This window comes from Aythya ferina (assembly GCF_964211825.1).
Source record: "Aythya ferina genome assembly, chromosome: 29".
In the NCBI taxonomy this organism is placed as follows: Eukaryota; Metazoa; Chordata; class Aves; order Anseriformes; family Anatidae; genus Aythya; species Aythya ferina.
This window is the reverse complement of record NC_140326.1, coordinates 2728000-2755524: the sequence shown is the minus strand read 5'-3', so window position 1 is coordinate 2755524 and position 27525 is coordinate 2728000. Positions and strand designations below refer to the sequence as shown.

Here is a 27525-nt window from a genome sequence, read left to right as displayed (position 1 = left end):
GCAGCCGTTGCCGGGGAACGGCGGAGAGCGGCCGGCGGGGGAGGCGCGGGGGGGGGCGGGGGGGGGAAAAAAACGGTGTTTTGGGGGGGGGGGCGGGGGTTGGGGGGGGAGCTGGGCCGGGCCGAACCGAGCTGAGCCCGAACGGGACCGGGTGGGACCGGGCCGAGCCGAGCCGGGCGCTGCGCTCGTCCTGCGCCATGCGCGCAGCGCACGGGGGGGGCGCGCCCCGGCGGGAGCCGCGGGGGGAGCGGTGAGTGAGGGGGGGGGGGGCGGGAGGGCAAAGGGATGGGGAGGGATGGGGAGGGGGCGAGGGGCAGAGCGGGGGGGGCGGGGGTGGAGGGGACGGCCCCGGGGGGCTGCTGCTGCCCCCCACTCCCCCGTGTTGCCCCCCCCCCCCCCCTTCGATCTCTCCCGCACCCCCAGCCCCGCTGTCTGCACCCCCCCCCCTCTCGGCACATCTCAGCCCCCCCCTCGCAGCGAGGTGACCCGGGGGTGGCGCTGGGGGCCCTGACACCAGTCGGGGGCACACAAGGCCTGCACGGAGGTGAAGGGTGCCCCCCCCCCCCTTTCCCCTCTGTATATTTTGGGGAAGATGCCCCCTTCCCCCCCCCCCCCCCCCCAAATCTGCCTGAGCCACCCCCTCAAAGCCCAGGGGCCATGGGGTGCCCCATGGCAGGGAGTGTGGGGGGGGGGACGGGGCTGTGTGGGGCACAGTTTGGGGGGGGGGGGCAAGGATAGGTTGGGGGGGGCAGATGCATGTGTGTGTGAGCATCGTGTGTGCGTGTGCATTGCCCGGCCCCGTGTGCGTGCGCTGGCATCGCTCCAGTGCGTGCACGGGACTGGTGCACACACACTCCGGTGCATGGCAGCGTGCAACGACCCCCCCCGCACCCCCCCCCCCCAAGGCTGCACGCGTGTGCATGCACCCCCCCCCGTGGGCAAACACACGTGTGTGCACAGCCCTGGGTGCTGGCGTGCCGGTATCTGCTCGTGTGTGTGTGTGTGTGCGTGCACACGTGTGCAGCTGTGTGCGCGTGTTTGCACGCGTGTGCAAGTGTCAGTGGATGTGTGTGTCTGCATACACGTGTGTGTGTGTGTGTGTGTGTGTGTGTGTGTGCACACGCGTGTGCTCCTGCGGGCAGCTGGATGCAGGCGTGTGCACGTTTGCAGGTGTGCACGCATCCTTTGTGTGAGTGCACGCATCGTGTGCACGTGTGTCCATGCGTGTGCACACACACACACACGTGTGCCCTCACCCACCCCCGCAGTCCCGTGCCTCACTGACCCCCCCCAGCCTCCTGCTGGCCCCCCCCCTGCACCTGCCCTTCCCAGTGCCTCCCAGTGCTCCCAGTTGGGCGCCACCACCACCACCCGCTCCCTCCCGCAGGCGCTGAGGGCGATGGCTCAGGACAACGCCGCCTTCTGCGGGGTGCCCGAGGGGGGGCCCGGCGAGGCCAAGGCCCCCCCCGTCCCCCCCCGGCGCCGGGGGGCCGGGGCCCGCAAGCGTCAGCGCTACGTGGAGAAGGACGGCAAGTGCAACGTGCAGCACGGGAACGTGCGCGAGACCTACCGCTACCTCACCGACATCTTCACCACCCTGGTGGACCTCAAGTGGCGCTTCAGCCTCCTCGTCTTCATCCTGGCCTACGCCGTCACCTGGCTCTTCTTTGGCCTCATCTGGTGGTTCATCGCCTACTGCCGCGGCGACCTGGACCACCTGGAGGACCACGCGTGGACGCCCTGCGTCAACAACCTCAACGGCTTCGTCTCCGCCTTCCTCTTCTCCATCGAGACGGAGACCACCATCGGCTACGGCCACCGCGTCATCACCGACAAGTGTCCCGAGGGCATCGTGCTGCTGCTGCTCCAGGCCATCCTGGGCTCCATGGTCAACGCCTTCATGGTGGGCTGCATGTTCGTCAAGATCTCGCAGCCCAACAAGCGCGCCGAGACCCTGGTGTTCTCCTCGCACGCCGTGGTGTCGCTGCGGGACGACCGCCTCTGCCTGATGTTCCGCGTGGGCGACCTGCGGGACTCGCACATCGTGGAGGCCTCCATCCGCGCCAAGCTCATCAAGTCCAAGCAGACGCAGGAGGGCGAGTTCATCCCCCTGGACCAGACCGACCTGAGCGTGGGCTTCGAGACGGGCGACGACCGCCTCTTCCTCGTCTCGCCCCTCATCATCAGCCACGAGATCGACGAGCGCAGCCCCTTCTGGGACGTCTCGCGGCACCAGCTGGAGAAGGACGATTTTGAGATCGTCGTCATCCTCGAGGGCATGGTGGAGGCCACAGGTAACGGGGCCACCGGGGGGTGGGGCGCACCGGGAGGCAAAGAACCTCTGTGGGGACACCTCGTGTCCGTGGGGACGTCTCTACGGGGCCGCCACCTCCATGGGGACATCTCCATGATGAGGGGACACCTCCACGGGGACACCTCGGTTCTATGGGGCCATCTCTGTGGGACCACCACCTCCATGGGGCCATCTCCATGCAGATTCCTCCATGGGGCCACGTCACGTCCATGGGGACTGCTCTATGAGGACGCCACTTCCATGGGGACACCTGCATGTGGACACCTCACCTCCAGGGGGACACCTGCATGGGGACACCTCATCTCCACAAGGACTTCTCCATGCGGCCGCTTCATTTCCACGGGGACACCTCCAGGGGACAGCACCTCTATAGGGACACACCATGTGCATGGGGACATCTCCAGGGGGACACCTCATCTCCATGGGGACATCACCTCCACGGGGACATCTCCATGGGGACATCTCCATGGGGACATCACCTCCATGCCCCACGCACCACACTCAGGGTGCCCCATGCACTGGGTGCAGCACAGACTGGGGTGCCCCGTGCCTTATAGATCGGGGTGCCCTATGCCTTACAGTTTGGGGTGCCCCCCACCCCCAACCAGGGTACCCCATGTGCCGGGTGCCCCCTACCCACCCCCAGGCCACCCCATCCCCTTCCCCAACCCCATGGCCACACCGGGGGCAGCATCCTCGTGCTGTGCGCGCTGCGCTCGCTCCGTGCGCGCATGCAGGGTGCAGCCTGCGGGACCCCCACCCCATCCACACCCCCCCAAATCTCCCCGCCGCCCCCCAGGGATGACGTGCCAGGCGCGCAGCTCCTACCTGGCGGACGAGGTGCTGTGGGGCCACCGCTTCTCGCCGGTGCTGAGCCTGGCCGAGGGCTGCTACGAGGTGGACTACGGCGGCTTCCACCACACCGTGCCCGTGCCCACCCCGGCCTGCAGCGCCCGGCAGCTGGCGGCGGCGGCCGCCCGGCGCGATGCCCACCTCTACTGGTCCATCCCCAGCCGCCTGGACCAGCCGCTGGAGGAGGCGGCGGTGGCGGCGGTGGAAGAAGGGGCCGGGGGGGAGCCGGGACCCTCCTCCCCCCCCCCAAGCTCGCCCCCCCCGGAACACAACGGCACCCTGGCCAGCCCCGAGGGGTTGTGACGGCGAGGGGTGCTGGGGTTGGGTGAATAAAGGCTGACCCCCCCCCCAAGCTGCATCTCCCCCCTCCCCAGACATGGTGATGGTGGTGGGTTATTTATTTATTTATTTATTTATTTATTTATTTATTTATTTTGGGGGGGGGACTGCGGCGCCACGAGGGGACCCGGTGTCCTCGTCACCCTGCCCCTTGCTTTGGGGTTCATGGGGGGGGAGAAATCACCTGGGGGGCTGGGGGGGGGGCCGTGCCATCCCATACCCCCCCCCCATTGGGTTTGATTCCCCTTCTTCCCCCCCCCCGGCTGCGTGCTCTTGGCACACGCACCCTGCCTCAGTTTCCCCTACACCCCCCCCCAAAAAAAAAAAGGGGCTCGGGGGCGTGCAGAGGTGCCCCTAGGTGGGGGGGGTGCAGGCTTTGTGCCCCCCCATCAAGGGGTGGCAGATTGCCCCCATTGCATCAGTGCCCCCCCCCCCGGTTGTTATTGTAGGACCTACATTAACTCCAGCGTGCCCCCCCCCAAGTTTTTTGGGGGTGAGCCATTAGCGTGGCCGGGGGGGGGAGGGCCTCATTCCTAATTAATTTTTTTTTAATTAAGTAGGAAACCGAGGGGGGGGGGGCACCTCCCCGGCACCCATGGGTGCCCCCCCCCCGATTGGGCTGGACACAAAGGGGGGGGCCCTGCGGTGCCGGGGGGGGGGGCGGGGATGGCCCGAAAGGAACCGGAGGGGGCGGGGCAAGGAGGGAGGGGGCGGGGTTTGTGTGGATGTGTCCCTCCCAGGCCCCGCCCCCAGCCCGCCCAGGCCCCGCCCCGTCCGCATTCCTCCCGCCCCCGCCCCCCCTCGGCCCACGCGTGTTCGCGGCCCCGAGTCGCGGCAGCACTGCCCAGCCCGGGGGGGGAACTGGGAGCACTGGGAGCACTGGGAGCACTGGGAGGGGGCCGGGGCCCACGCCAGGTCCCCCGTGGGGCCGGGGCCGGCTGCGCCCGCGTCATTTGTTTGCTCAGCTGGGGGACAGCGGGGGGGGGACAGCGGGGGGGGGGGGAGACAGCGGGGGGGGCACAGCGGGGACACGGCCCCGGTAAACACCCCCCCGCCCACCGCCTCCGCCCCCCCCCCCCCCGGCCTTGTTCCTGTCCCCAACCCCTGCTGGGGGGGGGCTGGGGGGGCTGGGGGGGGTTGGGGGCAGTGGGGGGGGCTGAGGGGGCCGGGGGGGATGGGGGGGGCTCGGCAGAGAGGGGGGTGGTGGGGCAGACTGGGAGGGACTGGGAGATCTTGGGGGGACTGGGGATACTGGGGAGCACTGGGATAGAATGGGAGGTGCTGGGGCAGAGTGGGGAGAATAGGAGAAACTGGGATATACTGGGATGGAGTGGGAGTTCCAGGGAGACTGGGAGGACTGGGACAGGCTGCGGGATACTGGGATGGAATGGGAGGTGCTGGAGGAAAGCTGGGGCATACTGGGAGGTATTGGGGTATACTGGGATGTATTGGGGTATACTGGGAGGTGCTGGGACAGAGTGGGCATGCTGGCACAGACTGGGGGGACTGGTCCAGACTGGGCTTGCAGGGTTGGACCATGAAGGAACGGGACAGACTGGGGATACTGGGGCACACTGGGGGTGCAGGGCTGGACTGGCGCGACTGGGACACACTGGGGATACTGGGAGTGAAGCTGGACCAGGGAACTGGCGCAGACTGGGGGTCCTGGGGATACTGGTGCAGGCTGGGCTACGGGGATACCGGGGGAGAGGAGGGTACTGGTGCAAACTGGTGCGGACTGGGGGACGGGGATGATACTGGGAGTGCCGACGCCGACTGGGGACACTGGTGCAGGGGCTGGGGGCCCCTCGGCCGTGCCCCCCCCCGCGTCCTTGGGCCGCCCTTGAGGCTCGGAGGCGGTTGCCGTGGCGACTAAGCCGGACCCTGGGGGGGCCCGGGGCGGGGATGGAGGGGGGGGGATACTGGGAGGGCCGTTGGGCACTGGGGGCACTGGGGGGGCCTGGGCACAGCCGCGTGTCCCGGCCCTGCCCCCCCCCCCCCCGGCTAATTTTAGCCTCCCCGCTTGCTCTCGGTGGCATCAGCGGGGGGGGCATGGCCAGCGCGGGGGGGGGAGCGGGCTAGGACCATACTGGGAGAATTGGGACCATACTGGGAGAATTGGGACCATACTGGGAAAAGTGGGAGCGGACTGGGAAAACTGGGACTGGACTGGGAGAACTGGGACTGGACTGGGAGAACTGGGACCGTGCCCCATTCCCAGCGCTCAGAAGTGACCCCCCCAAAAAAAAAAGTCCCAGTCCCACAAAAGGGGGGGTTGCGGGGGGGGGGGTCCGGACACCCCCAGTGTTCCCGGGGGAGGGGGGGGAAGGGAGCAGCCCCCCCAAAACACCGAGCGGGGAGGGGAGGGGGGGGCGGAGGGGTCCGGCGGGCCGTGGGGAGGGGGGGGGGTCGGGGGGGGGGCCGGGCCGGGGCCGGGCCGGGCGGGGCCGGGCGGGTTTTTCTCCGCCGCTGCCTTCGCCCCCCCCCCAGAGCCCCGGGCCGGGAGCAGCGACGGCAGCGCCATGGGCAGAGGGGTGAGTAGGGGGCGGCCCACGCGGGGCACGCACCCACGCGGGGCACCCGCCCGGCTCCCGGCAGCTGCCTCCCCCCCCCCCCTCCAAGAGTGGGGACGACCCCCCCTTGACACCCCCCCACACCCCAAAAAGTTGGCGCCTTCCCCTCCCCCTGGCAGCTGCCCGCTAGGTCGCCCCCCCCCACGCGTGACACCCCCCACGCGTGACTCCCACCCACGCGTGACACCCGGCACGAGGCCACCCACGAGGGGCGCCCCCCCTCCGGCACCTGCCTGCCCCCCCCCCTCAGCTGTTGCCCCCGTGGGGGCTGCTCCCGCCACCAGCGCCCACCCACGGGTGCTCCGCAGCCCCCCCTCCAAATTGCCACCCCCCCCCCGAAGGTCCCACTGTGTCCCCCCCCCCACTGTCCCCCCCCATTGTCACCCCCGTGGGTCCCACGGAGGGAAACTGAGGCACGGAGCCGGGGGCGCTGCCGTGGAGAAGCCCCAGCCCCTGTGTGCCCCCCCACGCGTGTTCGTGTCCCCCCCCCAGCCCCACGTCTGTGACACCCCCGTCTGCCCCCCCCCACTCGTGTTCGTGTCCCCCCCCCCACGGGACAGTGGCCCCGTGCCCGTGTCCCCCCCCGGCTGCTCTTTGCCAGGGTCCCTGTTGCCACGGCAGCCTCCGGGGGGGGGGGGACACCCCCAGTCCTTGTCGCCCCCCCCCCTTTGTCCCCCACTTTCCACTTGACACCACTGCCCCCCCCCCCCCCACTTGACACCACTTCCCCCCCCCCCCCAGCCCAGGGGTCTCTGTCCCAGCCACCCACTCACGGGCATTTCCCTGGGGACAGGGTGTGGGGGGGGACACCCCCTGCCCCCCCCCTCCAAAAAAAAAATTATTGGGGTACCCCCAGCAGTGCCCCCACCCCGCCAAGCAGAAACATCCCCAAATGGGGGGGGGGGACACAATATTTGTGTGTGTGGGCAGACAGCAGAGCCCCCCTCCCCAAAAAACCCCACTTTGGGGCCCCCCCGCTGTGTGGGGCAGTGGCTGGGGGGCAGCCAGCCGCCCCCCCCCCCCGTCCCCCCCCCTTGTCCCCGCGGTAACACGACCCCGCTGCTCCCTGCAGTTGTTCTTGGCACCGGGGCCGTTTTCCATGACAGCATCGCGGCCCCCCCACAGCCCCCCCCGGCCCCACGCTGGGGGGCAGCCACCGCTCCCCCCCCCCCCCCCCCCATAACTCCCCCCCCGGCTCCCCCCCACGCCTGCTCCTGCCAAGCTGCCGGGGCCGGGGCCGTGCCACCGCGCTGTGCCAGCCCCCCCGCTGTCAGCAGTGCCGGGGGGGGACACCGGGGGGGGGCCGGGTCACCCCCCCACAACCTCCCCGAGATGGGGGGAGCTGGCACCGCGCCCCGGCCCCTGCCTGGGGTGGCACCCCCGTGGTGCTGGGTTTGTTCACCCGGCTTGTGGGACCCCCCCGTGGCCACAGTGACCCCCCCATGGTCGCAGTGACCCCCCTGTGGCCGCAGTGACCCCCCCTTTCCCACGGTGACCCCCCCCCTCTGACCCCCGGACTCCTCTCCCCTGTGTCCGGTGACACCGCCGTGCCCCTGGTGCCCCCCCATGACCACCACGCCGCCCCCCATGCCCACGGTGACCCCCCCAAATGCCCACGCTGCCCCCCCCGGTGCTCTGCGCCGTGGGTGCCTCTTCCCTTGTCCCCAGCAGCCCCCCCGGTGACACCCACCCACCTTCCCCCCCCCCCCCACCGCGCCCCCCATACCCACGCTGCCACCCCGTGCCTGCAGTCCCACCGTGCCCACGGTGACCCTCGATGATGCCTGTGGCCACGGTGACACCCACGCTGGCGGTGACATCCATGCCCATGGTAATGCCCGTGCCCACGGCCGCGGCCGTGCCAGCTGTGGCGGCGGTGCCAGCGGTGCCCCCGTGCCCACGGTGTCCCCGCGCCCGCAGGATGGCCGCGAGTACTCGCCCGCGGCCACCACCTCGGAGAACGGCGGCGGCCGCAGGAAGCAGAAGGAGAAGGAGCTGGATGAGCTGAAGAAGGAGGTCAACCTGGTGAGGAGGGGACCCGGGGGGTTTTTTTGGGGGGGGGGGGGGGGGGGGGGGGGGGCTCGGGGACCCCACCCCACAGCGGTGACAAGGGTGGCGTGTGCCCCCGCAGGACGACCACAAGCTGTCCCTGGATGAGCTGGGAAGGAAATACCAGGTGGACCTGTCCCGGGTGAGACGTCCCCGCGCGCCCACCGCGGTGCCCTCCTGGCACCCCGTCCCCATGTGTGTCCCCCCCCCACCCCGGCCTCCCCCTGTCCCCGTGGTGGCAGCGTGCCCGTCCCGCAGGGTCTGACCAACGCGCGGGCGGCCGAGATCCTGGCGCAGGACGGCCCCAACGCCCTCACCCCCCCGCCCACCACCCCCGAGTGGGTCAAGTTCTGCCGCCAGCTTTTTGGGGGATTTTCCATCCTGCTGTGGATCGGGGCCATCCTCTGCTTCCTGGCCTACGGCATCCAGGCCGCCATGGAGGACGAGCCCTCCAACGACAACGTGAGGGCACTGCGGGGACACGGGCACCGCAGGGGACACGGGCACTTTGGGGGGGCATGGGCACCGTGGGGGGCATGGACGTGACAGGGGACACGGGTGTGACAAGGGACAGGGGCACCACAGCGGACGTGGGAGGACATGGACATGGTAGGGGACACGGGCACCGCGGGGGGGACACGGGCATGGTAGGGGACACAGGCACTGTGTGGGGACACGGCGGGGGACATGGGCACCGCGGGGGGCCATGGGCACGTCCCCGGGCACGCTGGGGACGGTGACACGCTGCCTGTCCCCAGCTCTACCTGGGGGTGGTGCTGGCTGCCGTCGTCATCGTCACCGGCTGCTTCTCCTACTACCAAGAAGCCAAAAGCTCCAAGATCATGGACTCCTTCAAGAACATGGTGCCCCAGGTAGGCGCCCCGGGGTCCCTGTCTCCGCACCCCGGCACCCTGCCGGGCTGTTGGGGGGGGGTCCTGGGGGGGCCTTGGCAGGACCTCAGGGTGCCCTGCGCCCCGCAGCAAGCGCTGGTGATCCGCGAGGGCGAGAAGATCCAGATCAACGCCGAGAACGTGGTGGTGGGCGACCTGGTGGAGGTCAAGGGGGGCGACCGGGTGCCCGCCGACATGCGCATCATCTCCTCCCACGGCTGCAAGGTGAGCGGGGGGGGCACCCGGTGACGTGGTGACGGGGGGGCACTGCTGGTGGCACGGGATGGACACCGGGACTGGCACTGGGTGGGCACCAGGACCTTTGGGTGCTGTGGCTGCTGTGGGGACCCCAGAGCTGGTCTGGGGACACCGGGGCTGGCTGAGGGGGGGTGCCCCGTGCCCCCCGGTACCCACCGCTGCCCGTGCCAGGTGGACAACTCCTCGCTGACCGGGGAGTCGGAGCCCCAGACCCGCTCGCCCGAGTTCACCCACGAGAACCCGCTGGAGACCCGCAACATCTGCTTCTTCTCCACCAACTGCGTGGAAGGTGGGCGCCCACGGGTGCTGGGTGCTGGCGGGGTCCCCATTTCCCCCCCCGTGTCCCCAGTGGGACACGTCCCTCATGTCCCCCAGGTGGGTACGTGCCCACGTGCTGTGGTGCACCCCAGTGGGCACGTCGCTCGATGGCCCCCGTGTCCCCTGTTGGGGTGGGTGTCCCCCAGGGCCCCCTTCGTGGCCGGGTGTCCTTAGCCAGGAGGGTGCCCCTACACGTGTGGGTGTCCCCAGTGCACGGAGGGGATCTGTGACCCCGTGGCTGTCCCCCAGGCACCGCCCGGGGCATTGTCATCTCCACGGGGGACCGGACGGTGATGGGGCGCATCGCCTCGCTGGCCTCGGGGCTGGAGGTGGGCCGCACGCCCATCGCCATGGAGATCGAGCACTTCATCCGCCTCATCACCGGCGTCGCCGTCTTCCTCGGCCTCTCCTTCTTCATCCTCTCCCTCATCCTGGGCTACACCTGGCTGGAGGCCGTCATCTTCCTCATCGGCATCATCGTGGCCAACGTCCCCGAGGGGCTGCTGGCCACCGTCACCGTAAGGGCCCCCAGGGGAGCAGAAGGGGGAGAAGGTGCTGTGAGGGCACTGCTTCTGGTGGGAGGGAGGTGGCGGGGACTGGTGCTACCGGGCTCGGCTGGTCCTGCTGCACCCAGCGCCGCTCGGTGCCCACTGAGGGCCGGGGGGTGCCCCCTGACACCCGTGGGTGCCCCCCCAGGTGTGCCTGACGCTGACGGCCAAGCGCATGGCGCGTAAGAACTGCCTGGTGAAGAACCTGGAGGCGGTGGAGACGCTGGGCTCCACCTCCACCATCTGCTCCGACAAGACCGGGACCCTCACCCAGAACCGCATGACGGTGGCGCACATGTGGTTCGACAACCAGATCCACGAGGCCGACACCACCGAGGACCAGTCGGGTGGGTGCCCAGCCCCTGGCCCCTGGGTCCCCAACCCCTGGGCACCCCGACCCTTGGTGCCTACCTGCGCCCCAGGAGGTGTCCCCGGAGGAGACGGGGGTTGATGGGGGCCGTTGTCCCTCAGGTGCCACCTTTGACAAGCGCTCACCAACCTGGGCGGCGCTGGCGCGCATCGCCGGCCTCTGCAACCGCGCCGTCTTCAAGCCGGGCCAGGAGAACATCTCAATTTCCAAGGTAGGTGGCCCCCGGCACCGGGGCACAGGGTGTCACCACCCCAATCTGCCACCCTGGTGGTGCCGGTGTCCCCACGCATCACCTTGGGTTCCTCTCCATGTGCCAGCGGGACACGGCGGGCGACGCGTCCGAGTCGGCGCTGCTGAAGTGCATCCAGCTCTCCTGCGGCTCCGTCAAGAAGATGCGGGACAAGAACCCCAAAGTCACCGAGATCCCCTTCAACTCCACCAACAAGTACCAGGTGCGGCCGTGGCGGTGCCAGTGGTGCCAGTGGTGGTCACGGTGGTGGCGGTGGCCGCGGTGCCAGCGTGTGTCCGTGCCCGCAGCTCTCGATCCACGAGCGGGAGGAGGACCCCCAGGGGTACCTGCTGGTGATGAAGGGCGCCCCCGAGCGCATCCTGGACCGCTGCTCCCGCATCCTGCTGCAGGGCCAGGAGGTGCCGCTGGACGAGGAGATGAAGGAGGCCTTCCAGAACGCCTACCTCGAGCTGGGGGGGCTCGGGGAGAGAGTGCTGGGTGAGCGGGGCCGGGGGGTGGGGAGGGGGTGTAGGGAGGCACAGCGGGGTGGGGGGAGGCAGGAGGTGGGGGCATGGGGGGGTGGGTGAGGGGATATGGGGGTATGGGGACAAGGGGAGGGGGGATATGGGGATATGGGGACAAAGGGACATGGGGACATGGGAATGGGGACGTGGCAGAAGAGGGAGCTCTGGGGACATGAAGGGAAGGGCCACGGGGACAAAAGGGACATGGGGGGGACAAGAGGGGGTGCACAAGGGATGGGGAGGGGGCCACCCCGTCACCCTCTGCCCCCCGCCAGGTTTCTGCCACCTCTACCTGCCCCCGGAGAAGTTCCCCCGGGGCTTCCGCTTCGACGCCGACGAGATCAACTTCCCCACCACCAACCTCTGCTTCGTGGGGCTCATGTCCATGATCGACCCCCCCCGCGCCGCCGTCCCCGACGCCGTCGGCAAGTGCCGCAGCGCTGGCATCAAGGTGAGACCCCCCCCAGCTTTGTGCCACCTCCCCCCAAAAAACAAACAGACACGGGCTCATGGTGGTGGCTTTGCCCCCCCCAGGTGATCATGGTGACCGGCGACCACCCCATCACGGCCAAGGCCATCGCCAAGGGGGTCGGCATCATCTCGGAGGGCAACGAGACCGTGGAGGACATCGCCGCGCGCCTCAACATCCCCGTCAGCCAGGTCAACCCCCGGTAGGGGCCGGGGGGGTCTGGGGGGGGACACGGGGAGCAGGGGGGAGGCCGGGGGTCCCCGCTCAGTGCCGCGGTGCCTGCAGGGAGGCCAAGGCGTGCGTGGTGCACGGCTCCGACCTGAAGGACATGACGGCCGAGCAGCTCGACGAGATCCTCAAGAACCACACCGAGATCGTCTTCGCCCGCACGTCGCCCCAGCAGAAGCTGATCATCGTGGAGGGCTGCCAGAGACAGGTGGGCGTCCCGCGGCCCCCCCACAGCGTCCCCATTCCCCCCCGGGTGTCCCTGTCCCCTGTCCCTGTGTCTCGTGGTGCCCCGTCCCCGTGCCCTGTGGAGTCACCGTGCCCCGTGATGTCCCCACCCCTGCTCCCTGCGGTGCTCCTGTCCTTGTGCCCTTGGTCCTCTGTCCCCATGTCCCACAGTGCCATAATCCCATGGCCCACGGTGCCCCCATCCCCACGGTGTCCCCATCCCCACGGTGTCCCTGTTCCCACAGTGCCCCCGTCCCCGTCCCTGTGGTGTCCCCATCCCAATTGTGTCTCCATCCCCACGGTGCCCCCATCCCCGTGGTGTCCCCAGGGTGCCATCGTGGCGGTGACGGGCGACGGCGTCAACGACTCCCCGGCGCTGAAGAAGGCCGACATCGGCATCGCCATGGGCATCGCCGGCTCCGACGTCTCCAAGCAGGCGGCCGACATGATCCTGCTGGACGACAACTTCGCCTCCATCGTCACCGGGGTGGAGGAAGGTCAGGAGCCACCCACGGGTGCCACCACCCCCGTGGTGGCGAGCAGCCATGGGTGCTGACCCCGTTGTCCCCCCCCCAGGCCGGTTGATTTTTGATAATTTGAAGAAATCCATCGCCTACACGCTGACCAGCAACATCCCCGAGATCACGCCCTTCCTCCTCTTCATCATCGCCAACATCCCGCTGCCCCTCGGCACCGTCACCATCCTCTGCATCGACCTGGGCACCGACATGGTGAGGGGGGGCGGCACGGGGGTGGCACGGGGGTGACAAGGGGGTGACATGGGGGTGACAGGGGGTGATGGGGGGTGACGGGGGGTGACAGGGGGTGACGGGGTGACGATGCTGCCCAGGTCCCCGCCATCTCCTTGGCCTACGAGGCGGCCGAGAGCGACATCATGAAGCGGCAGCCCCGCAACCCGCGGACGGACAAACTGGTGAACGAGCGGCTGATCAGCATGGCCTACGGGCAGATCGGTGAGCGCCCCCCCGGGGAGGGGGGGGCCCGGCACCCCTGCCAACACCTCGGGACCCACTGGGGACATCGTGAGAGCTGGGGGGCACCGGGACTCCGAGTAGCACCCCAGGGTCCACACACGGCACCGGGGCACCCGCTGCTGATACCAGCCGTGTCCCCCCCCAGCTGACACCAGGGCTCTGGTGGCCCCCCCAGGACCCACTGGTGACAGCAGGGCTCCCAAGGGACACCCCCCTGCCCGGGGCTCTGGGTGACACCAGGGCTCCGAGTGGCACCCACTGGTGACCCTGAGGCACCCACGGGTGATGCCCCCCCTGGCTGGCATTTAGGAGCACTGGGTGACACCGGGGCCCCCCCGAGGAGCACCAAGGGCTCACCGCGGCACCCCACTGGTGACCCTGAGTGACCCCCCCAGTGCCCCGTGCCACCGCAGGGCACCCACTGGTGGTACTGGGAGCACTGGGGGACCCACCGAGGGCGCGCAGGGAGCCCGCTGGGGATACCCGGGGACACCCTGCCGCTGCACCCATGGGTGCCGAGCCGTGGGGTGACGCGGGGGTGCCGCAGGCATGATCCAGGCGCTGGGGGGGTTCTTCACCTACTTCGTGATCCTGGCTGAGAACGGCTTCCTGCCCGCACGCCTCGTGGGCATCCGCCTGGCCTGGGACGACCGCTCCACCAACGACCTGGAGGACTCCTACGGCCAGGAGTGGGTGAGCGCACGCGCTCGTGCAAAGCCCCCCCCCCCCCCCCTGTGTGCGCACACACCTGCCGGCACGCTTGCACAAGCGCTTGCTCGCTCCCTCCCCTCGCAGCCCCCGGTTTGTGCGCTGCCTTTGTGCGGCTCCTCGGGGTGCTGCCGCTAGTGTGCCCTCGTGCGTGTGAGTGTGCGGGTGCAGGGACGCTTGTGCAAGGGCCTTGCACGCCTGTGCACCCGCCGAGTGCTGGTGTGCACATTGTGTTGTGGTGTATCCACGTGTGCCCGCGCAGAGCCATCCGTGTGCACGCCTGGTTGCCTGCTTGTGCAGCTCCCCTTGCACGGCTGTGCTCGTGTGCGTGTGCACGCGTGTGTGTGTGTGTGTGTGTGTGTGTGCCTGTGCCCTTGCACACTTGCACTCATGCACAACCCTCGTGCACCCATTTTGGTGTGCTTGCACGTGAGCCACCCCCACCCAGGCGCACAAGCTCTTGCACACCCGTTTGTGCACTCCGCTTCTGCTTGTGCTCACACCTCTTGCACACTCACACCCCTTGCACACTCACACCTCTCGCACACTCACCCACCGCCCTGCCTCCCTTCAGCACCCCCACACCCCCCCCAAGCCCTCGCACACCCCCCTGGCTGCGCACCCCCTCCCGGCACACCCCTCCCCTCGCACACGCGCGTGTCCCCGGGGGTGCACACACCCGTGCTGAGCCGTGCCCCCCCCCAGACGTACGAGCAGCGCAAGGTGGTGGAGTTCACGTGCCACACGGCGTTCTTCGCCAGCATCGTGGTGGTGCAGTGGGCCGACCTCATCATCTGCAAGACCCGCCGCAACTCCGTCTTCCAGCAGGGCATGAAGTGGGTGCCCCCCCCTCGCCCTCCTGACCCCCCAACCCTTCCCACCCGGCACCCATGGGTGCCCCCCACCCCGCCCTGACACCCGCGGTGCCTCCTTCCAGGAACAAGATCCTGATCTTCGGGCTGCTGGAGGAGACGGCGCTGGCGGCGTTCCTCTCCTACTGCCCCGGCATGGGGGTGGCCCTGCGCATGTACCCCCTCAAGTGAGCGCCCCCCCAGGACCTCCCCCGGCCCCCCAGCACCCATGGGTGCCCCCCGGGCTGATGTTGTGCCCCCCCCCCCCTTGCAGGGTCACCTGGTGGTTCTGCGCCTTCCCCTACAGCCTCCTCATCTTCGCCTATGACGAGGTGCGCAAGCTCATCCTGCGCCGCTACCCCGGCGGTGAGTGACCCCCCCCCGCCCCAAATACCCCCCCCCAGGCCCCAAAATCCCCCTGCCCCTTTAGGGTGCAGCCCCCCCGACCCCCTCCAGTGCCCCGCAGTGGGCTCTGCCCCCCAGATGTGGAGCACCGGACCCCAAATCCCCCCCCCCAAACCCACCTTGTCCATTCCCAAAAAACAGTTTCAGAACTGGCCCCCCCCAAACCAACTGCCCCCCCCCCAGGTGGTCGCTGCCCCCCCCCAAATCCCCCTGCCCCTCTCCAGGCGCCCCATATGGGCACTGCCCCCCCCCCGGCACCCCCTTCCGTCCCCAAAGCAGACCCTGACCCCCCCCCTCCCCAAATTGCTGCTGGCACCCAAAGGGGTGGGGGGCACCCAGTGGTGTGGGGGGGTACCCAGGTGGGTGGGGGGCACCCAGGGTTGTGGGGGGGGGGCACCCCAGGAAGTGGGGAACCCCCCTGAGAGCAGGGGGTACCCGGGGGGTGTTGGGAGCACCCGAGGGGCTGGGGGGGCACCCATGGGGGTGAGGGGATGAGGAGGGGTCTCAATGGGGGTGGGGGCACCTCCACCCCCCCCCAGCCCCCCCCCCTAATGTCTGCCCCCTTCCAGGCTGGGTGGAGAAGGAGACCTACTACTGAGTGCCAGCGTGGGGCCGGCCCAGCCCCCCCCGCGCCCCCCCCACTCGTGGGACCCCCACCCACGGGGGTCCCGCCCCCCCCCACACACACCCCCCACGCCCCCCTCACCCTGTACTAACCCCGGGGGTTGGCGCTGCTGGGCCCTGGGGAGGGGAGCATTGGGACCCCCCCCCCAAAACGCCTGGGGGGAGGGGGCACCCTCTGCCCCCCCCCAAAGGGGCACCCAGAGCCCCCCCCCGTTGGAGCAATAAACCAATTTAACCCCTTCGGTGCCGGCCTGCCCTGTCTGTGCTGGGGGGGGGGCACTGAGTGGGGAAGGGGTTTTGGGCCCCCCCCGTGTCTTCTCTGTCCCCAGTGCCTGCTGTGCCCCCCCCGTGCACCCCCCCATGCCCCCCACACCCCCCTGGTCCCCCCCAGTGTCCTCCCATGTCCCCATACGCCCCCATGTCCCCCCCATGCCCCCCCCCGTGTCCCCATATGCCCCCCCCCACGTCCCTGTGTCCTCCCATGCCCCCCCCACCCCCCATGTCCCCACTGCCCCCACGGTGCCCCCCCCATAACCCCATATCCCCCTATATGCCCCCCCCGCCCCCATACCCCTACACCCCCCCACCCAGCAGCGCCCCCCCAGGGCCAGCCCGGTGTCTGGGTGGGGGGGGGGCACACACACAGCCCCCCCCCATCACGTCTCGCCACCCAAACCCCGGCAGCTGCGGGGTATAAATAACGCGGCGCTGCCACCTGTCCCCCCCCCGGCCACCCTGGGGACTTTACACCCCCCCCCCGGGTGACACCCTGCGGGGGGGGGGGCACGCAGGAGCAATGTGGGTGCGCTGTGCCCCCCCCCAGAACCACCCCTCCCCCCCCTACAGCACACGTAGCCCTGGCGTTTTGGGGTCCCCCCCCCAACTTTGGGGTGCTGAGTCAGCAGTGGGGGGGGGGTGGGCGGGGGGGGGACAAGGAGGGGGGGGCGCTGGGCCCTGCTCGGGTTTCTCCCCAGGTTTAAAAAGAAAAGGCAAATAAATAAATAAATAAATAAATAAAACAGATAAATAAATAAATAAATAAATAAATAAATAAAATACCCCCCCCCGCCCCCCCCACCCCCAGGGCCACCACGGGGGGGGGGTCTCGCCCCCCCATCCCAGGGGGTCCCGTCCCTGTGGGGGGGGGTCCCTGTCCCTGCGGTGTCCCCAGGGCCGTGTCCCGGTGCCCCCACCCCCAGCTCCTTATTTTTAGCCCCCCCCCGGTGCCCCCCCCCGCGGCTCCGTCCCCTCGGCTCCTGTTTCCTCTCTGTCCCCTGCTGTCCCCACCCCCCCCCCCGGGCCGGAAGGGGCCGTGTCTGTCCGCCACCCCCCCAAATCTCCCCCGGGGGGGGGGGGCCACCAAGGGGCTGCGTGGCCGCTGCCCCCCCCCTCCCCTCCCACCCCCATCCCAGGCGCTGGGGCTGCGGGTCCCGGCCGGGCCGCGTCCGTCTGTCCGTCTGTCCGTGTGTCCGTCCGTCTGTCTGTCCGTCTGTCTGTCCCCTCTGTCCCCAAGTGTCCGGGTGTCCCCCTCCGGCTGCCACCCGGGCCGGGGCTGTCTGTCTGTCTGTCCGTCCGTCTGTCCGTGTGTCCACCCCCCCGTGCTGTCCGTCCGTCTGTCCACCCGTCCGTCCATCCGTCCCCCCCCCCCGCAGCTCCCTCCTCGTCCCTTCCCTCCCCCCCCCCCAGGACCCCCATGCGGGTCTGGGGGCTGCTCCTGGCCCTGCTGGCCCTGGGGGTGGCGGCCGGGGGGGGGTCCCGGGGGGTCTCCGCTTCCCCACCCACGACGGCTCCGGGCGGCTGCTGCCGGTGCCGGCCCGGGACCCCCCCGCGGCGCTCGGGCGCTTCCCGGTGCTGGCCCTGCTCTACCACGGCCCCCCCGCGGGGAACGAGGCTCAGCGCCGCCTGCACACGGGGGAGCTCGTCCTGGAGGTGGGGGGGCACCGGGGGGGGTGGGGGCACCGGGGGGGGCTGGGGGGGGTGGGGGCACCGGGGGGGGGGCAGGAACCCGAAGGTTCGGAGTGGGACTGGTGGGGACTGGGGGATGCTGGTGGGGTGGGGGCGCAGGTGGCACCGGTACCCGCGGGGCACTGGTGAGGAACTGGGGGGCACTGGTGGGGACATGGGGGTACTGGTGAGGAACTGGGGGCACTGGTGAGGAACTGGGGACACTGGTGAGGAACTGGGAACACTGGGGAGGAACTGGGAACACTGGTGGGACAGGCAGCTGCTTGGGGCACCAGCACCTGCAAGGCACTGGGGATACTGGTGGGGACATGGGGACACCAGTGGGATACTGGGAGGACAGGAACCAGCACTGGGGACACCGTGACACCGCGGGAGGGGGCACCGGGCAACCGGGGGGCACCGGCACAGGGACCCCCCCGTGGGGACAGTGGCACCAGCGTGGTGCTGGGTGGGGATGGGGGGACACAGGGAGAAGGGACAGGGGGATGTGGGGGGGGGGGGGGGGGGGGGCAGGGTGGGGGGGGGGGGCTCTGTGTCAGGTGTCCCCACGTGTCCCCCCAGCTGGCAGCCCAGGTGCTGGAGGACAGGGGTGTGGGGTTTGGCCTCGTGGACGCCCAGAAGGAAGCGGCCGTGGCCGAGAAGCTGGGTAAGGGGGGGGGGGGGGCGGGGGGGGGGGAACCCCATGGGGACCCTGCGGGGGGGGGGGGGCGCAGGGGGCGTCCTCCTGGGCTGGCACCAAGGGGAGGGTGCAGGGACCCCCCCCCCGTGTCCCTCCTGTAGGTGCTTGGAGCCCCCCCAAACCCAACACAGAGCCCCCCCCCCCCCAACCTCCCAGCCAGGCACAGGGACCCCCCCCCCATGAGCCCAGCCTGGCCCCCTTGGACCCCCCCCCACCTGGAACAGCCCCCCCCCGGTTTTTCCCCCATTGAGGAAACTTTTTGAACACCCCACCTCCAGATTCACTCATCCAAGCATTGGGACCCCCTTGCCCCCCCCCCATCCCTCAGCAAGGCACAGAGACCCCCCCTTGCCCCCCCCCAAATGGCCCAGACACCTCCGTACCCCCCCTGAACCCCCCACCCCAAGCCTAGGACAGCCCCATGCCCCCCCCCTACCTGGCACAGGGACCCCCTGAGACCCCCCCCCAGCTTGGCGCAGGGCCCCCCCCAGGGCTGAGCTGCCCCCCCCCTCGTGCCCCCCCCCCCAGGGCTGACGGAGGAGAACAGCATCTACATCTTCAAGGGGGACAAGGTGATCGAGTACGACGGGGAGCTGGCGGCCGACACGCTGGTGGAGTTCCTGCTGGATGTCAGTGCCCCCCCCCCCAAAAAAAAAACAAAACAGGGACCCCCGTGCCCTGACCCCCCCCCCCTCCCTGACCCCTGCTGACCCCGTCGCTGCCCCCCAGGTGCTGGAGGAGCCGGTGGAGTTCATTGAGGGCGACCGCGAGCTCCAGGCCTTCGAGAACATCGAGGAGGACCCCAAGGTCATCGGCTACTTCGAGGGCAAGGACTCGGAGCGTACGTGGGGAGGGGCGGCCCCCCCCCACCCCATCCCACCCCACCCCACCCCACCCCATCCCAATCCCAAATCCAATCCCAATCCCATCCCACCCCATCCCATCCCATCCCATCCCATCCCATCCCAAATCCAATCCCATCCCCATCCCATCCCCTCCCCTCCCCATCCCAATCCCAATCCCAAATCCAATCCCAAATCCAATCCCATCCCCATCCCACCCCACCCCACCCCACCCCATCCCATCCCACCCCATCCCATCCCATCCCCTCCCCATCCCAATCCCAATCCCAATCCCAATCCCAAAACCAATCCCATCCCCATCCCATCCCCATCCCACCCCCGGGACCGTTGGGGACTGGGGGGGCTGGGGGGGGGTCCCGCTGGCCCCATGTGGGTGCCGGGACCCCTTGCTGCTCCCCCAGACTTCAAGGCTTTCGAGGAGGCGGCGGCGCAGTTCCACCCCTACGTCCCCTTCTTCGCCACCTTTGACGCCAAGGTACCGGGGGTCCCGTCCTCGTGTCCCCATTGGGGGGGGGTCCCACGGGTGGCTCAGAGCCCCCCCTCGCCCCCCCCAGGTGGCCAAGAAGCTGACGCTGAAGCTGAACGAGGTCGACTTCTACGAGCCCTTCATGGAGGAGCCGCTCACCCTCCCCGCCCGGCCCCCCGGCACCGAGGACATCGTGGCCTTCGTGGGGGGGCACCGGCGGTGGGCACCGGCCCTGCGCCCCCAAAAGGGGGCTGGCTTGCCGGGGGGTGGGGCTGGTTGCCAGGGGGTGGTTGCCATGGTGATGGTTGCCATGGGGAGGTGGTTGCCAGGGGCTGGTTGCCATGGGGATGGTTGCTATAGGAGGTGGTTGCTATGGGGAGATTGTTGCTATGGGGAGGAGGTTGCCGGGGGGTGGTTACCAGGGACATGGTTGCCATGGGGACGGTTGCTATGGGAGGTGGTTGCCATGGGGAGGTGATGGCCGGGGGCTGGTTGCCATGGGGACGGTTGCCATGGGGAGGAGGTTGCCAGGGGGTGGTTACCAGGGACATGGTTGCCATGGGGCTGGTTGCCATGGGGACGGTTGCTATGGGAGGTGGTTGCCATGGGGACGGTTGCCATGGGGAGGTGATGGCCGGGGCAGTGGTAGCCACAGGGATGGGGGTTTCCTGGTGCAGGGAGGGGGGGGGCAGTGCTCGGGGGGGGGTCCATGCCCTCCCCCCCGGTGTGACACGAATTTGTGAGGCCTCAGCGAGAGGGGGGAGAGGGGGGGGCATGGTGGCAGTGGGGTGGGGGGGCGGCAGAGCCCCCCCGGGCAGGGCAGGGATAACGCCTGGGCGCTGCAGCATTAATCCCAGATCAGCCCCCCCCCAGCCCCCCCCTGCCGTGACCTCAATCCCACGGGGAGGTGGGGGGCACAGGGCCCACCCCCGAGGTGCAGAGGGGCCTCAGCCCCCTCCTGCCCCCCCCCCAAGTTGCTGCAGCCCCCCAGCATCCCCCCCCCAAACAGCAGAGCCCTGGAAGGGGGGGGATAGGTCTGGGGGCCCCCTCACCACTTTATCCCCCCCCCCCCCCCGCAGGACGACGCTGCGGAAGCTCAAACCCAAGAGCATGTACGAGACATGGGTGAGTCTGGGGGACCCCCCCGGCTGGGTCATGACCCCATTGCTCTGTGTCCCCCCCCCATGACCCCCACGAGGTGACGGGGGGGGGGGTGACACCAGCCCCTGTGTCGTGTCCCCCCCCCAGGAGGATGACATCAATGGGATCCACATCGTGGCCTTCGCAGAGGAGGACGATCCGGGTACGGGAGGGGTCCCGGTGCCCCTGTGGCTGTGCAGGGGGGCACGGGGGGGGCCCCCCCATCCCCTCTCACCCCTGTCCCCCCCCTCCAAGATGGGTTCGAGTTCCTGGAGATCCTGAAGGACCTGGCCCGGGACAACACCGACAACCCCGACCTCAGCATCATCTTGATTGACCCCGAGGACTTCCCGCTGGTACCAGCCCCCCCCCAGCCCCCCCCGGGAGGGGACCCGCTGCTGTGACCCCCCCCCCATTGGGGCTGACCCATGTCCCCCCCCCTCAGCTCATCCCTTACTGGGAGAAAACCTTCAACATCGACCTGTCCCGGCCCCAGATCGGGGTGGTCAATGTCACCGATGTGAGTACCCCCCCAGGACCCCCCCCCGTGGCACCGCTGTCACCTCTCGCACTGTCCTGCCCCCCCCCACCTTGTCCCCGTGCCCTCCCCACCCCACAGCCCCACTTCTTGTCCCCTTTGCACTGTCCCCCATGGCCAGTGCCCCCCACCCCGGCCCCGTGTCCCCATCCCGGTGTCCCCATCCTGGTGTCCCCCCCTCCGTGTCCCCCCCCCGGTGTCCCCAGGCGGACAGCGTGTGGCTGGAGATGGACGAGGACGACCTGCCGGGAGCCGAGGAGCTGCAGGAGTGGATCCAGGACGTGCTGGAGGGAGAGATCAGCACTGGGGACGACGACGAGGACGATGATGATGAAGATGATGAAGATGATGATGAAGATGATGAGGACTAGGCCCCACCATGGCCCCCTCCACCCCTGTCCCCATCCCCACGCGTGGCCATTAAAGCCCCCAAATTGCCAGGAGCCGGGCTGTGACCGTGGGGACACTGGGGGGGGGGTGGAGGTGGGGGTCCCGTGTGCGTGGGGAGGGGCTGGGACCCCCCCCCCGGTGGGACACCAACACCCGTGGGTGCCCCCGGCCGCGGCCCCTTCCCACGGTGCCGCCGCGTCCTCGGTGCCCGGTGGCGGGGGGGGGGCAGCGACGGGGACCCCGCGCGTGGGGACGCCCCCACGGGAGGGGGGGGGGGGCGCCCCGTGGGTGCCCGGCGCGGGCGGGGCCGGGAGGGGCGTGGCCTAACGGGGCGTGGCACTAAGGGGCGTGGTCTCATGCTCCGCCCCCCACGGCCCCGCCCCGCCCCGCGGCGCGCAGAGCGGCAGCACCGAGGCACCGAGCGGCCGCACCGGCACCGCCACCGCCACCGGCACCGCCCCGAGCCGGCCGGTAAGAGCGGGGCGGGGGGGGCGGGACCGGGACCGGGACCGGGACCCAACGGGAACGGAACCGGGAAGGGGAAGGGAACGGGAAAAGAAACGGGAACGGGAATAGGAACGGGAACGGGAAGGCGCCGCCAGCACCGGGACTTCCCCCCCCCCCCGCCCCGGAGCCGCCGCCTCCATCCGGCCCCGGCCCCGCTCCCGCAGCCGGGGGGGGCCGCGAGGGAGACCCCCCCGCGTTACCAGCCCCCCCCTCCCGGTGCTGACCCCTCCCGGTTTTGCTCCCCCCCTCCCCTAACGCTCCCCCCCTGCCCCCGGTTGTGCCCCCCCCCCTCCCGGTGATGCTCTCCCGTTAGCGGCCCCCCCCGCCCCGATCCGCGACCAGGACGGGGTTAACGGTGGGACCGGGGATGCCCCCCCCGTGTCCCCGACCCCCCCCCCCCGTTGCCCCCCGGTCCCGGTTTCAGTTCCCCTTTCGCTCCGGTGCCCGCGGGGGGGTCCGAACCCGTGACCGCCCTGGGGAGGGGGGAACCGGGCCCGCGGGTCCCCCCCCCTCGGTGCCACCCGGTCCCAACGGGGCACGGGGACCCCCCCCCATCCCCGCCCGGTCCCCGCGGTGCCGCCCGGTACCGGAGGGCTCCCGGCCGCCCCCCCCATCCCCATCCCCCCCCCGGTCCCCCCGATGTCCCCCCCCCGCCCCCGGCCCCGCGTCCCCTCCCCCGGCGCGTGATGCGGCCACGTGCCCCGGGCCGTGCTGGGAGCGAACTGGGGCCAAACTGGGGCCAAACTGGGCCGAGCCGGGGCGGCGGCGCCACCGGGGGCCGCCTCTTCCGCCCCGCGGCCCCAGGAAGGGGAGGGCTGGGGGGGGGGCGTGGGGAGCGGGACCCCCCCCCGGACACACACATCCCCCGGGGATGCCCCGAGGCTGCCGGGGAAACTGAGGCAGGGAGGTGCTTGGGGGGGGGGGGGGGCACGGCCAGATGTGCCCAGCTGTGCCCCCCCCGGTCCCGGTGCCGGTCCCGGGGCGGTGGCCGTGGACCCCGCTGCCCCCCCCCCGGCCCCGTGGGGCCGCCCCCGCCGTGACTCAGTTTCCCCCGCGGGGGCCGGGCCGCGGCCGCATTGTCCCCGGCGGCACAAAGGGGCCCTTGTCCCCCCCCCGGCACACGGGGAGGGGGGGGGAGATGCAGGGGGGGTCCCCAAAATGATGGGGAGCCGGGAGGCGCGGGGGGGGCACCTCCCTCACCCCCCCCTTGTCCTGTTTGTCTCCTGCCCGGGGGTGCTGGACCCCAAAAATCCCGGGGGGGGGGGGATTGGGACCGTTATTTGGCGCCCCCCCCACACCACTGCTATCCCCGTGTCCCCCCCCCCAAAATCCAGCGCCCCCCCCCCTCCGGGCCGCAATGGACGGAGCGCGGGAGACAAAGGCGGGAAGGAAGCGGCCCCCCCGCATCCTGCCGGCCCCCCCCGGGCCCCCCCCCGCCGGTGGAGGGATTTAGGGCAGCGCCCAAAACGGGGCCGGGCGCCCCCAGCGCCCCCCAGACCCCCCCAAGTGGGCACCCACGGGTGGGTGATGGGGAAGGGGGGGGGGGGAGCGGAGCCTCCCCCCCCATCACTGCTCGGGACGGGCCACGCCCCTCATGCATATTCATGAGGTGGTTTGCATGGGGTGAATGGGAGGGCGGGGGGGGGGCAGGACAGCAGCTGGAGGGGGGGGGGCACGGGATTTGGGGGGGGGGGGCAAGTGTGCAAGGGCTGAGTCATGGGGCTGGAGGGGGGTGGGACACGCGTGTGCACACGTGTGTGTGTGTGTGTGTGTGCACAGGGGTGTGCAAACGGGGGGGGGCATGGGTGTGAAAATGGGGGGGGTGCAAATGGGGGGGGTGCCCATGGGGTGCAAACGGGGGGTGTCCGTGGTTGTCCGAATGCGGGGGTGCAAATGGGGGGGGGGGTGCACCTGGGCGCGTGTTCACACGCGTGTGCACGTGTGTGGCCGTGTGCGTACGGCTGCGGGGCCGTGGGCGCGGGGGTGTGCGCAGGGTGGCTCCGAGGGCGGGGGTGGTGGTGGTGGGGGGGGGTGCACGTGTCGGGTGGGTGGCGGCGTGCGTGTGCACACGTGTGCCCATCTGTGCCCTCCCGCGTGGTGCCAGCACCCCCCCCCCCTACACACACACACACACAGCACCCATGGGTGCCACCGCCGGGGTGGGGCTGTGAGGAGAGGGGGGGGCACCCAAAGGCCAGGCGGGTGCTGCGATCGCCACGGTAACCGCATCCCGGGGGGGTCGCCACGGCGACTGAGGTGCAGCAGGAGATGGAGGGGGGGGGGACACAGAGGGGGGGGTTCCCATCCCCATGACCCACACCCAGGGCTGGGGGTGCCCCTGTCCCACCCCCCCCCAGCCTTGGGGTGCCCCCCCCGTGTCCCCAAGCCATTGCAGGGGCGATGCGCTGGGTGTGCAAGGGGTGTGGGGGGGTGTGCCGGGGGGGTCTGTGTTGTGCCGGGGGGGTCATATCGTGCTGGGGGGGCCGTGCCACGAGGAGGGGGGGGGCCGTGCGAGGCCCCAGCGCGTGCGCCCAGCGGGTCCCTCGTCCCCAGCCCTGTCACATCCCGTGAGCATCACATGAGTCACGGCCCAGCGGAGCCGGGGGGGGCGGCAGGGAGGGATGGAGAGCGTGTGAGCGTGAGTGTGAGCGTGTCGGGGGGGTCCCGGGGGGGTCCTGGGGGGGGGGGGTGGCGGCTGAGGCCGGGGCCGCTCGTGACGCGGGTGGCGCCAGCCATGGCCGAGTACCGCAGCCTCCTGGAGGAGCTGGCGCAGAACATCACGGCCGAGGACCTGGAGCAGCTGAAGTCGGCGTGCAAGGAGGACATCCCCAGCGGCGAGGGCGAGGCCATCGCCACCAGCCACCACTGGTTCGCCTTCCTCGAGAAGCACAGCAAGCTGGACAAGGGTGAGCCCCCCCCCGCCCCGACCCCTGCTCCCTGTCCCTGTCCCCGTCCCCGTCTCCATCCCCTCGCTCTGCCCCCGTGGCCCCCTCGGTCTCCAGCTCCGTCCCCTGCCTCGTTTCCTGGTCCCCCCCTCCCCGGTCCCTGTCCCTTGTCCTGGTCCCCGTCCCTCCTCTCTCTCCTTTCCCCGTCCCCATCCCGGGCTCTGTCCCCTGCCCTGGTCCCCATCCTGCTCTGACCCCTTTCCTGGTCTCCTGCTCCCCGTCCCCTCCGCTGGCTGTGGCCCCGCTCCCTGTCCCCTCTCCTGCTCCCTGCCCCTGTCCCTGTCCCCTTTCCCTGTCCCCAACCTTGGTCTCTGCTCCCCATCCATGTCCCCTGGCTCCATTTCTGCTCCCCGTCACAGTCCCGGTCCCCATCCCTGTGCCTGTCCCTGTCCCCGTCCCTGTCCCCTCTCCTGCTTCCAGTCCCTGTCACCTGCTGCTGCCCCCACTCCCGGTCCCCGTCCCCCACCTTGGTCCCTGTCCCTTGTCCCCTCTCCCAGTCCACATCCCCAGTCCCTCTCCCTGCCTGATCCCATCCCCAGCTCCTGCCCGTCCCCAACGCCCCCTGTCCCGATGTCCCCTGTCCCCGTGGTGACGCCCCCCGCCCCCCCCAGCCAACCTGTCGTACATCGAGCACATCTTCGAGATCTCGCGGCGCCCCGACCTGCTGACCATGGTGGTGCAGTACCGCACCCAGGTGCTCAAGATCTCGGAGGAGGACGAGGTGGACACCAAGCTCACCCGCATCCCCAGCGCCAAGAAGTACAAGGGTGAGCCCCCCCCCGCGCCCCCCCCGGCCCCACAGGACCCCCCCGGACCTCCCCATGCTCGGTGGGGACGCACACGCAGCCCCCCCCCCCATCCCGGTGACCCCTTCCCCAAAATTTCTCGGCAGACATCATCCGGCAGCCCTCGGAGGAGGAGATCATCAAACTGGCCCCCCCGCCCAAAAAAGCCTGAGGGGGGGGCGAGGAAGAGGACGAGGAGGAGGAGGAGGAGGAAGAGGAGGAGGTGGGGGGAGGCTGCGGCCCCCGTGTCCCCCCCTGCCGCCTCTCCGGCCCCGGGGCTGGGGCGGGCGGGGGGGGGCAGCACGGTCACTAACAAAGTCTTAACGCCCCCCCCCCCACCCCAAAAAGCCAGGGCCGGGGGCGGCTCTGCGTGTGCGTGGGTGTGCACGTGTGTGTGTGCGTGTGTTTGGGGGGGGGGGCGGCTTTGCTATTCCCAGGGACCCCCCCCCCCCCGCTGCCCAAAACCCTCACTGGGAGGGGGGATAACAAAAACAAGGACCCCCCCCTTTAAATTATGGCCTGGGGAGGGGGGGAACAGGCAAAGGGACCACCCCCCCCCCCCCCCCAAAAAAAATCACACTGGGGACAGGGACCCCAGAGCAGGTGGCTGGGGGGGGGCACGAGGATGAAGGAGGGGGCACGTGGGGATGGAGGCGAGCAGGGCGCTGTGTGGATGGGGGGGGCCCGTGGGGACCCCCCCGGGCAGGCTGGAGGCTGAGGAGGTTGTGAGGACTCGGCCCCATGGGGGAGGGGGGGGGCATATTTGCAGTGTGCCCCCCCCGCCCTGTGGGGGTGCAGTGGGAGGGGGGATGAGGAGGTGATGTGGGGGGGGCAGCGGGAGCCCCTGTGCTGGGGGGGTGATTTAATGGGGGGGGCACCCCAGACCCCCCCAACCACCCCCCTCAGTGTATAGGGGAATGCTCTAAGACCGCCCCCCCCCCAAAAAAAAAAAAAAAAAAGCTCCATTTTGCTTTGGGGGGTGGGGGGCACGCAGAACTGGAAGACCCCCCCCAAAAAAAAAACACAAACCAGGCTGATGGAGGGGGGGTGTCCTTCCAACCCCCCCCCCAGGGCTGTAATTGGGGGGGGGGTAGAAATGGGCCCAGCCCCCAGCAGTGTGTGCGGTATTTGGGGGGGGGGGCCAACAGCTCTAGCTACTAACCTGGGGGGGGGGGGGGGCTAGCAAAGCTGGGGGGGGGGCACCGGAGAGAGTTTATGTTAATATATTTTATTTAATAAAAGCTAAAACCCGCAGAGCCTGCGTGCGGCCCCCGCCTCGTGTGTGTCCCCCCCCCCATTTAGCAGCCCCCCCCCCCCCAAAAAAAGAACAACCCTCTGTCTCTCGTTGCAAAATGACTGTTTGGGCCCCCCCCACTCTGTAATCCCACGGGGGGGGGTACCTGGTGCCCCCCTGCCCCTGCTGGGATGCTGGGGGGGGGGCAGCACTGTATATTTTTCCCCCCCCCCCTTGCCCCCCG

At 70.4% G+C, this 27525-nt stretch overlaps 4 protein-coding genes across 6 annotated transcripts; all 4 read left to right on the top strand.

Moving 5' to 3' along the window:
* Nucleotides 1-128: 128 nt before the first annotated feature.
* KCNJ9 (potassium inwardly rectifying channel subfamily J member 9) lies at nucleotides 129-3525 on the top strand. Of its 2 annotated transcripts, XM_084500660.1 has the most exons (3): nucleotides 129-250; nucleotides 1388-2294; nucleotides 3114-3525. In XM_084500660.1, the coding sequence occupies exons 2-3, from the start codon at nucleotides 1400-1402 to the stop codon at nucleotides 3467-3469; spliced, it is 1251 nt and encodes a 416-aa protein (XP_084356786.1). In that variant the 5' UTR covers nucleotides 129-250; nucleotides 1388-1399; the 3' UTR covers nucleotides 3470-3525. The 2 variants fall into 2 exon arrangements, with proteins under 2 accessions (XP_084356786.1, XP_084356787.1); XM_084500661.1 differs by lacking the exons at nucleotides 129-250; nucleotides 3114-3525 and adding an exon at nucleotides 2497-3099 and having other exon boundaries at nucleotides 945-2294.
* A 2461-nt stretch (nucleotides 3526-5986) lies between these two features.
* On the top strand, nucleotides 5987-15906 carry LOC311425129 (sodium/potassium-transporting ATPase subunit alpha-2). Of its 2 annotated transcripts, XM_084500657.1 has the most exons (24): nucleotides 5987-6039; nucleotides 7830-7909; nucleotides 7999-8103; nucleotides 8210-8269; nucleotides 8386-8589; nucleotides 8886-8999; nucleotides 9108-9242; nucleotides 9447-9564; nucleotides 9843-10111; nucleotides 10290-10488; nucleotides 10613-10722; nucleotides 10829-10963; nucleotides 11049-11238; nucleotides 11540-11715; nucleotides 11799-11935; nucleotides 12019-12169; nucleotides 12515-12683; nucleotides 12763-12917; nucleotides 13037-13160; nucleotides 13729-13874; nucleotides 14595-14725; nucleotides 14827-14928; nucleotides 15015-15106; nucleotides 15715-15906. In XM_084500657.1, exons 2-24 carry the CDS (start codon nucleotides 7856-7858, stop codon nucleotides 15741-15743), a joined length of 3105 nt encoding a protein of 1034 aa, XP_084356783.1. In that variant the 5' UTR covers nucleotides 5987-6039; nucleotides 7830-7855; the 3' UTR covers nucleotides 15744-15906. The 2 variants fall into 2 exon arrangements, with proteins under 2 accessions (XP_084356783.1, XP_084356784.1); XM_084500658.1 differs by lacking the exon at nucleotides 7830-7909 and having other exon boundaries at nucleotides 6006-6039.
* A 1508-nt stretch (nucleotides 15907-17414) lies between these two features.
* Nucleotides 17415-21848, top strand: CASQ1 (calsequestrin 1). Its single transcript, XM_084500537.1, is given in 12 exon segments — nucleotides 17415-17526; nucleotides 17529-17698; nucleotides 18296-18380; nucleotides 18942-19042; nucleotides 19143-19254; nucleotides 19678-19751; nucleotides 19831-19961; nucleotides 20822-20867; nucleotides 20991-21045; nucleotides 21138-21238; nucleotides 21328-21402; nucleotides 21627-21848. Coding segments are annotated over 12 exon segments (1179 nt in total). The 5' UTR covers nucleotides 17415-17462; the 3' UTR covers nucleotides 21792-21848.
* A 315-nt stretch (nucleotides 21849-22163) lies between these two features.
* On the top strand, nucleotides 22164-27303 carry PEA15 (proliferation and apoptosis adaptor protein 15). The gene is made up of 4 exons (XM_084500655.1): nucleotides 22164-22281; nucleotides 25050-25223; nucleotides 25874-26029; nucleotides 26155-27303. The coding sequence occupies exons 1-4, from the start codon at nucleotides 22167-22169 to the stop codon at nucleotides 26217-26219; spliced, it is 510 nt and encodes a 169-aa protein (XP_084356781.1). The 5' UTR covers nucleotides 22164-22166; the 3' UTR covers nucleotides 26220-27303.
* Nucleotides 27304-27525: the final 222 nt, after the last annotated feature.

Coding starts and splice junctions, on each gene's coding strand:
- KCNJ9 (XM_084500660.1), top strand. CDS start 1,400: ATGGCTCAGGACAACGCCGCCTTCTGCGGGGTGCCCGAGGGGGGGCCC. Junction 2,295..3,113: donor GGGCATGGTGGAGGCCACAG/GTAACGGGGCCA, acceptor GCCGCCCCCCAG/GGATGACGTGCCAGGCGCGC.
- LOC311425129 (XM_084500657.1), top strand. CDS start 7,856: ATGATGCCTGTGGCCACGGTGACACCCACGCTGGCGGTGACATCCATG. Junction 8,270..8,385: donor ACCAGGTGGACCTGTCCCGG/GTGAGACGTCCC, acceptor CCCGTCCCGCAG/GGTCTGACCAACGCGCGGGC. Junction 12,918..13,036: donor TCGACCTGGGCACCGACATG/GTGAGGGGGGGC, acceptor GATGCTGCCCAG/GTCCCCGCCATCTCCTTGGC.
- PEA15 (XM_084500655.1), top strand. CDS start 22,167: ATGCTCCGCCCCCCACGGCCCCGCCCCGCCCCGCGGCGCGCAGAGCGG. Junction 25,224..25,873: donor GCACAGCAAGCTGGACAAGG/GTGAGCCCCCCC, acceptor CGCCCCCCCCAG/CCAACCTGTCGTACATCGAG. Junction 26,030..26,154: donor CAGCGCCAAGAAGTACAAGG/GTGAGCCCCCCC, acceptor ATTTCTCGGCAG/ACATCATCCGGCAGCCCTCG.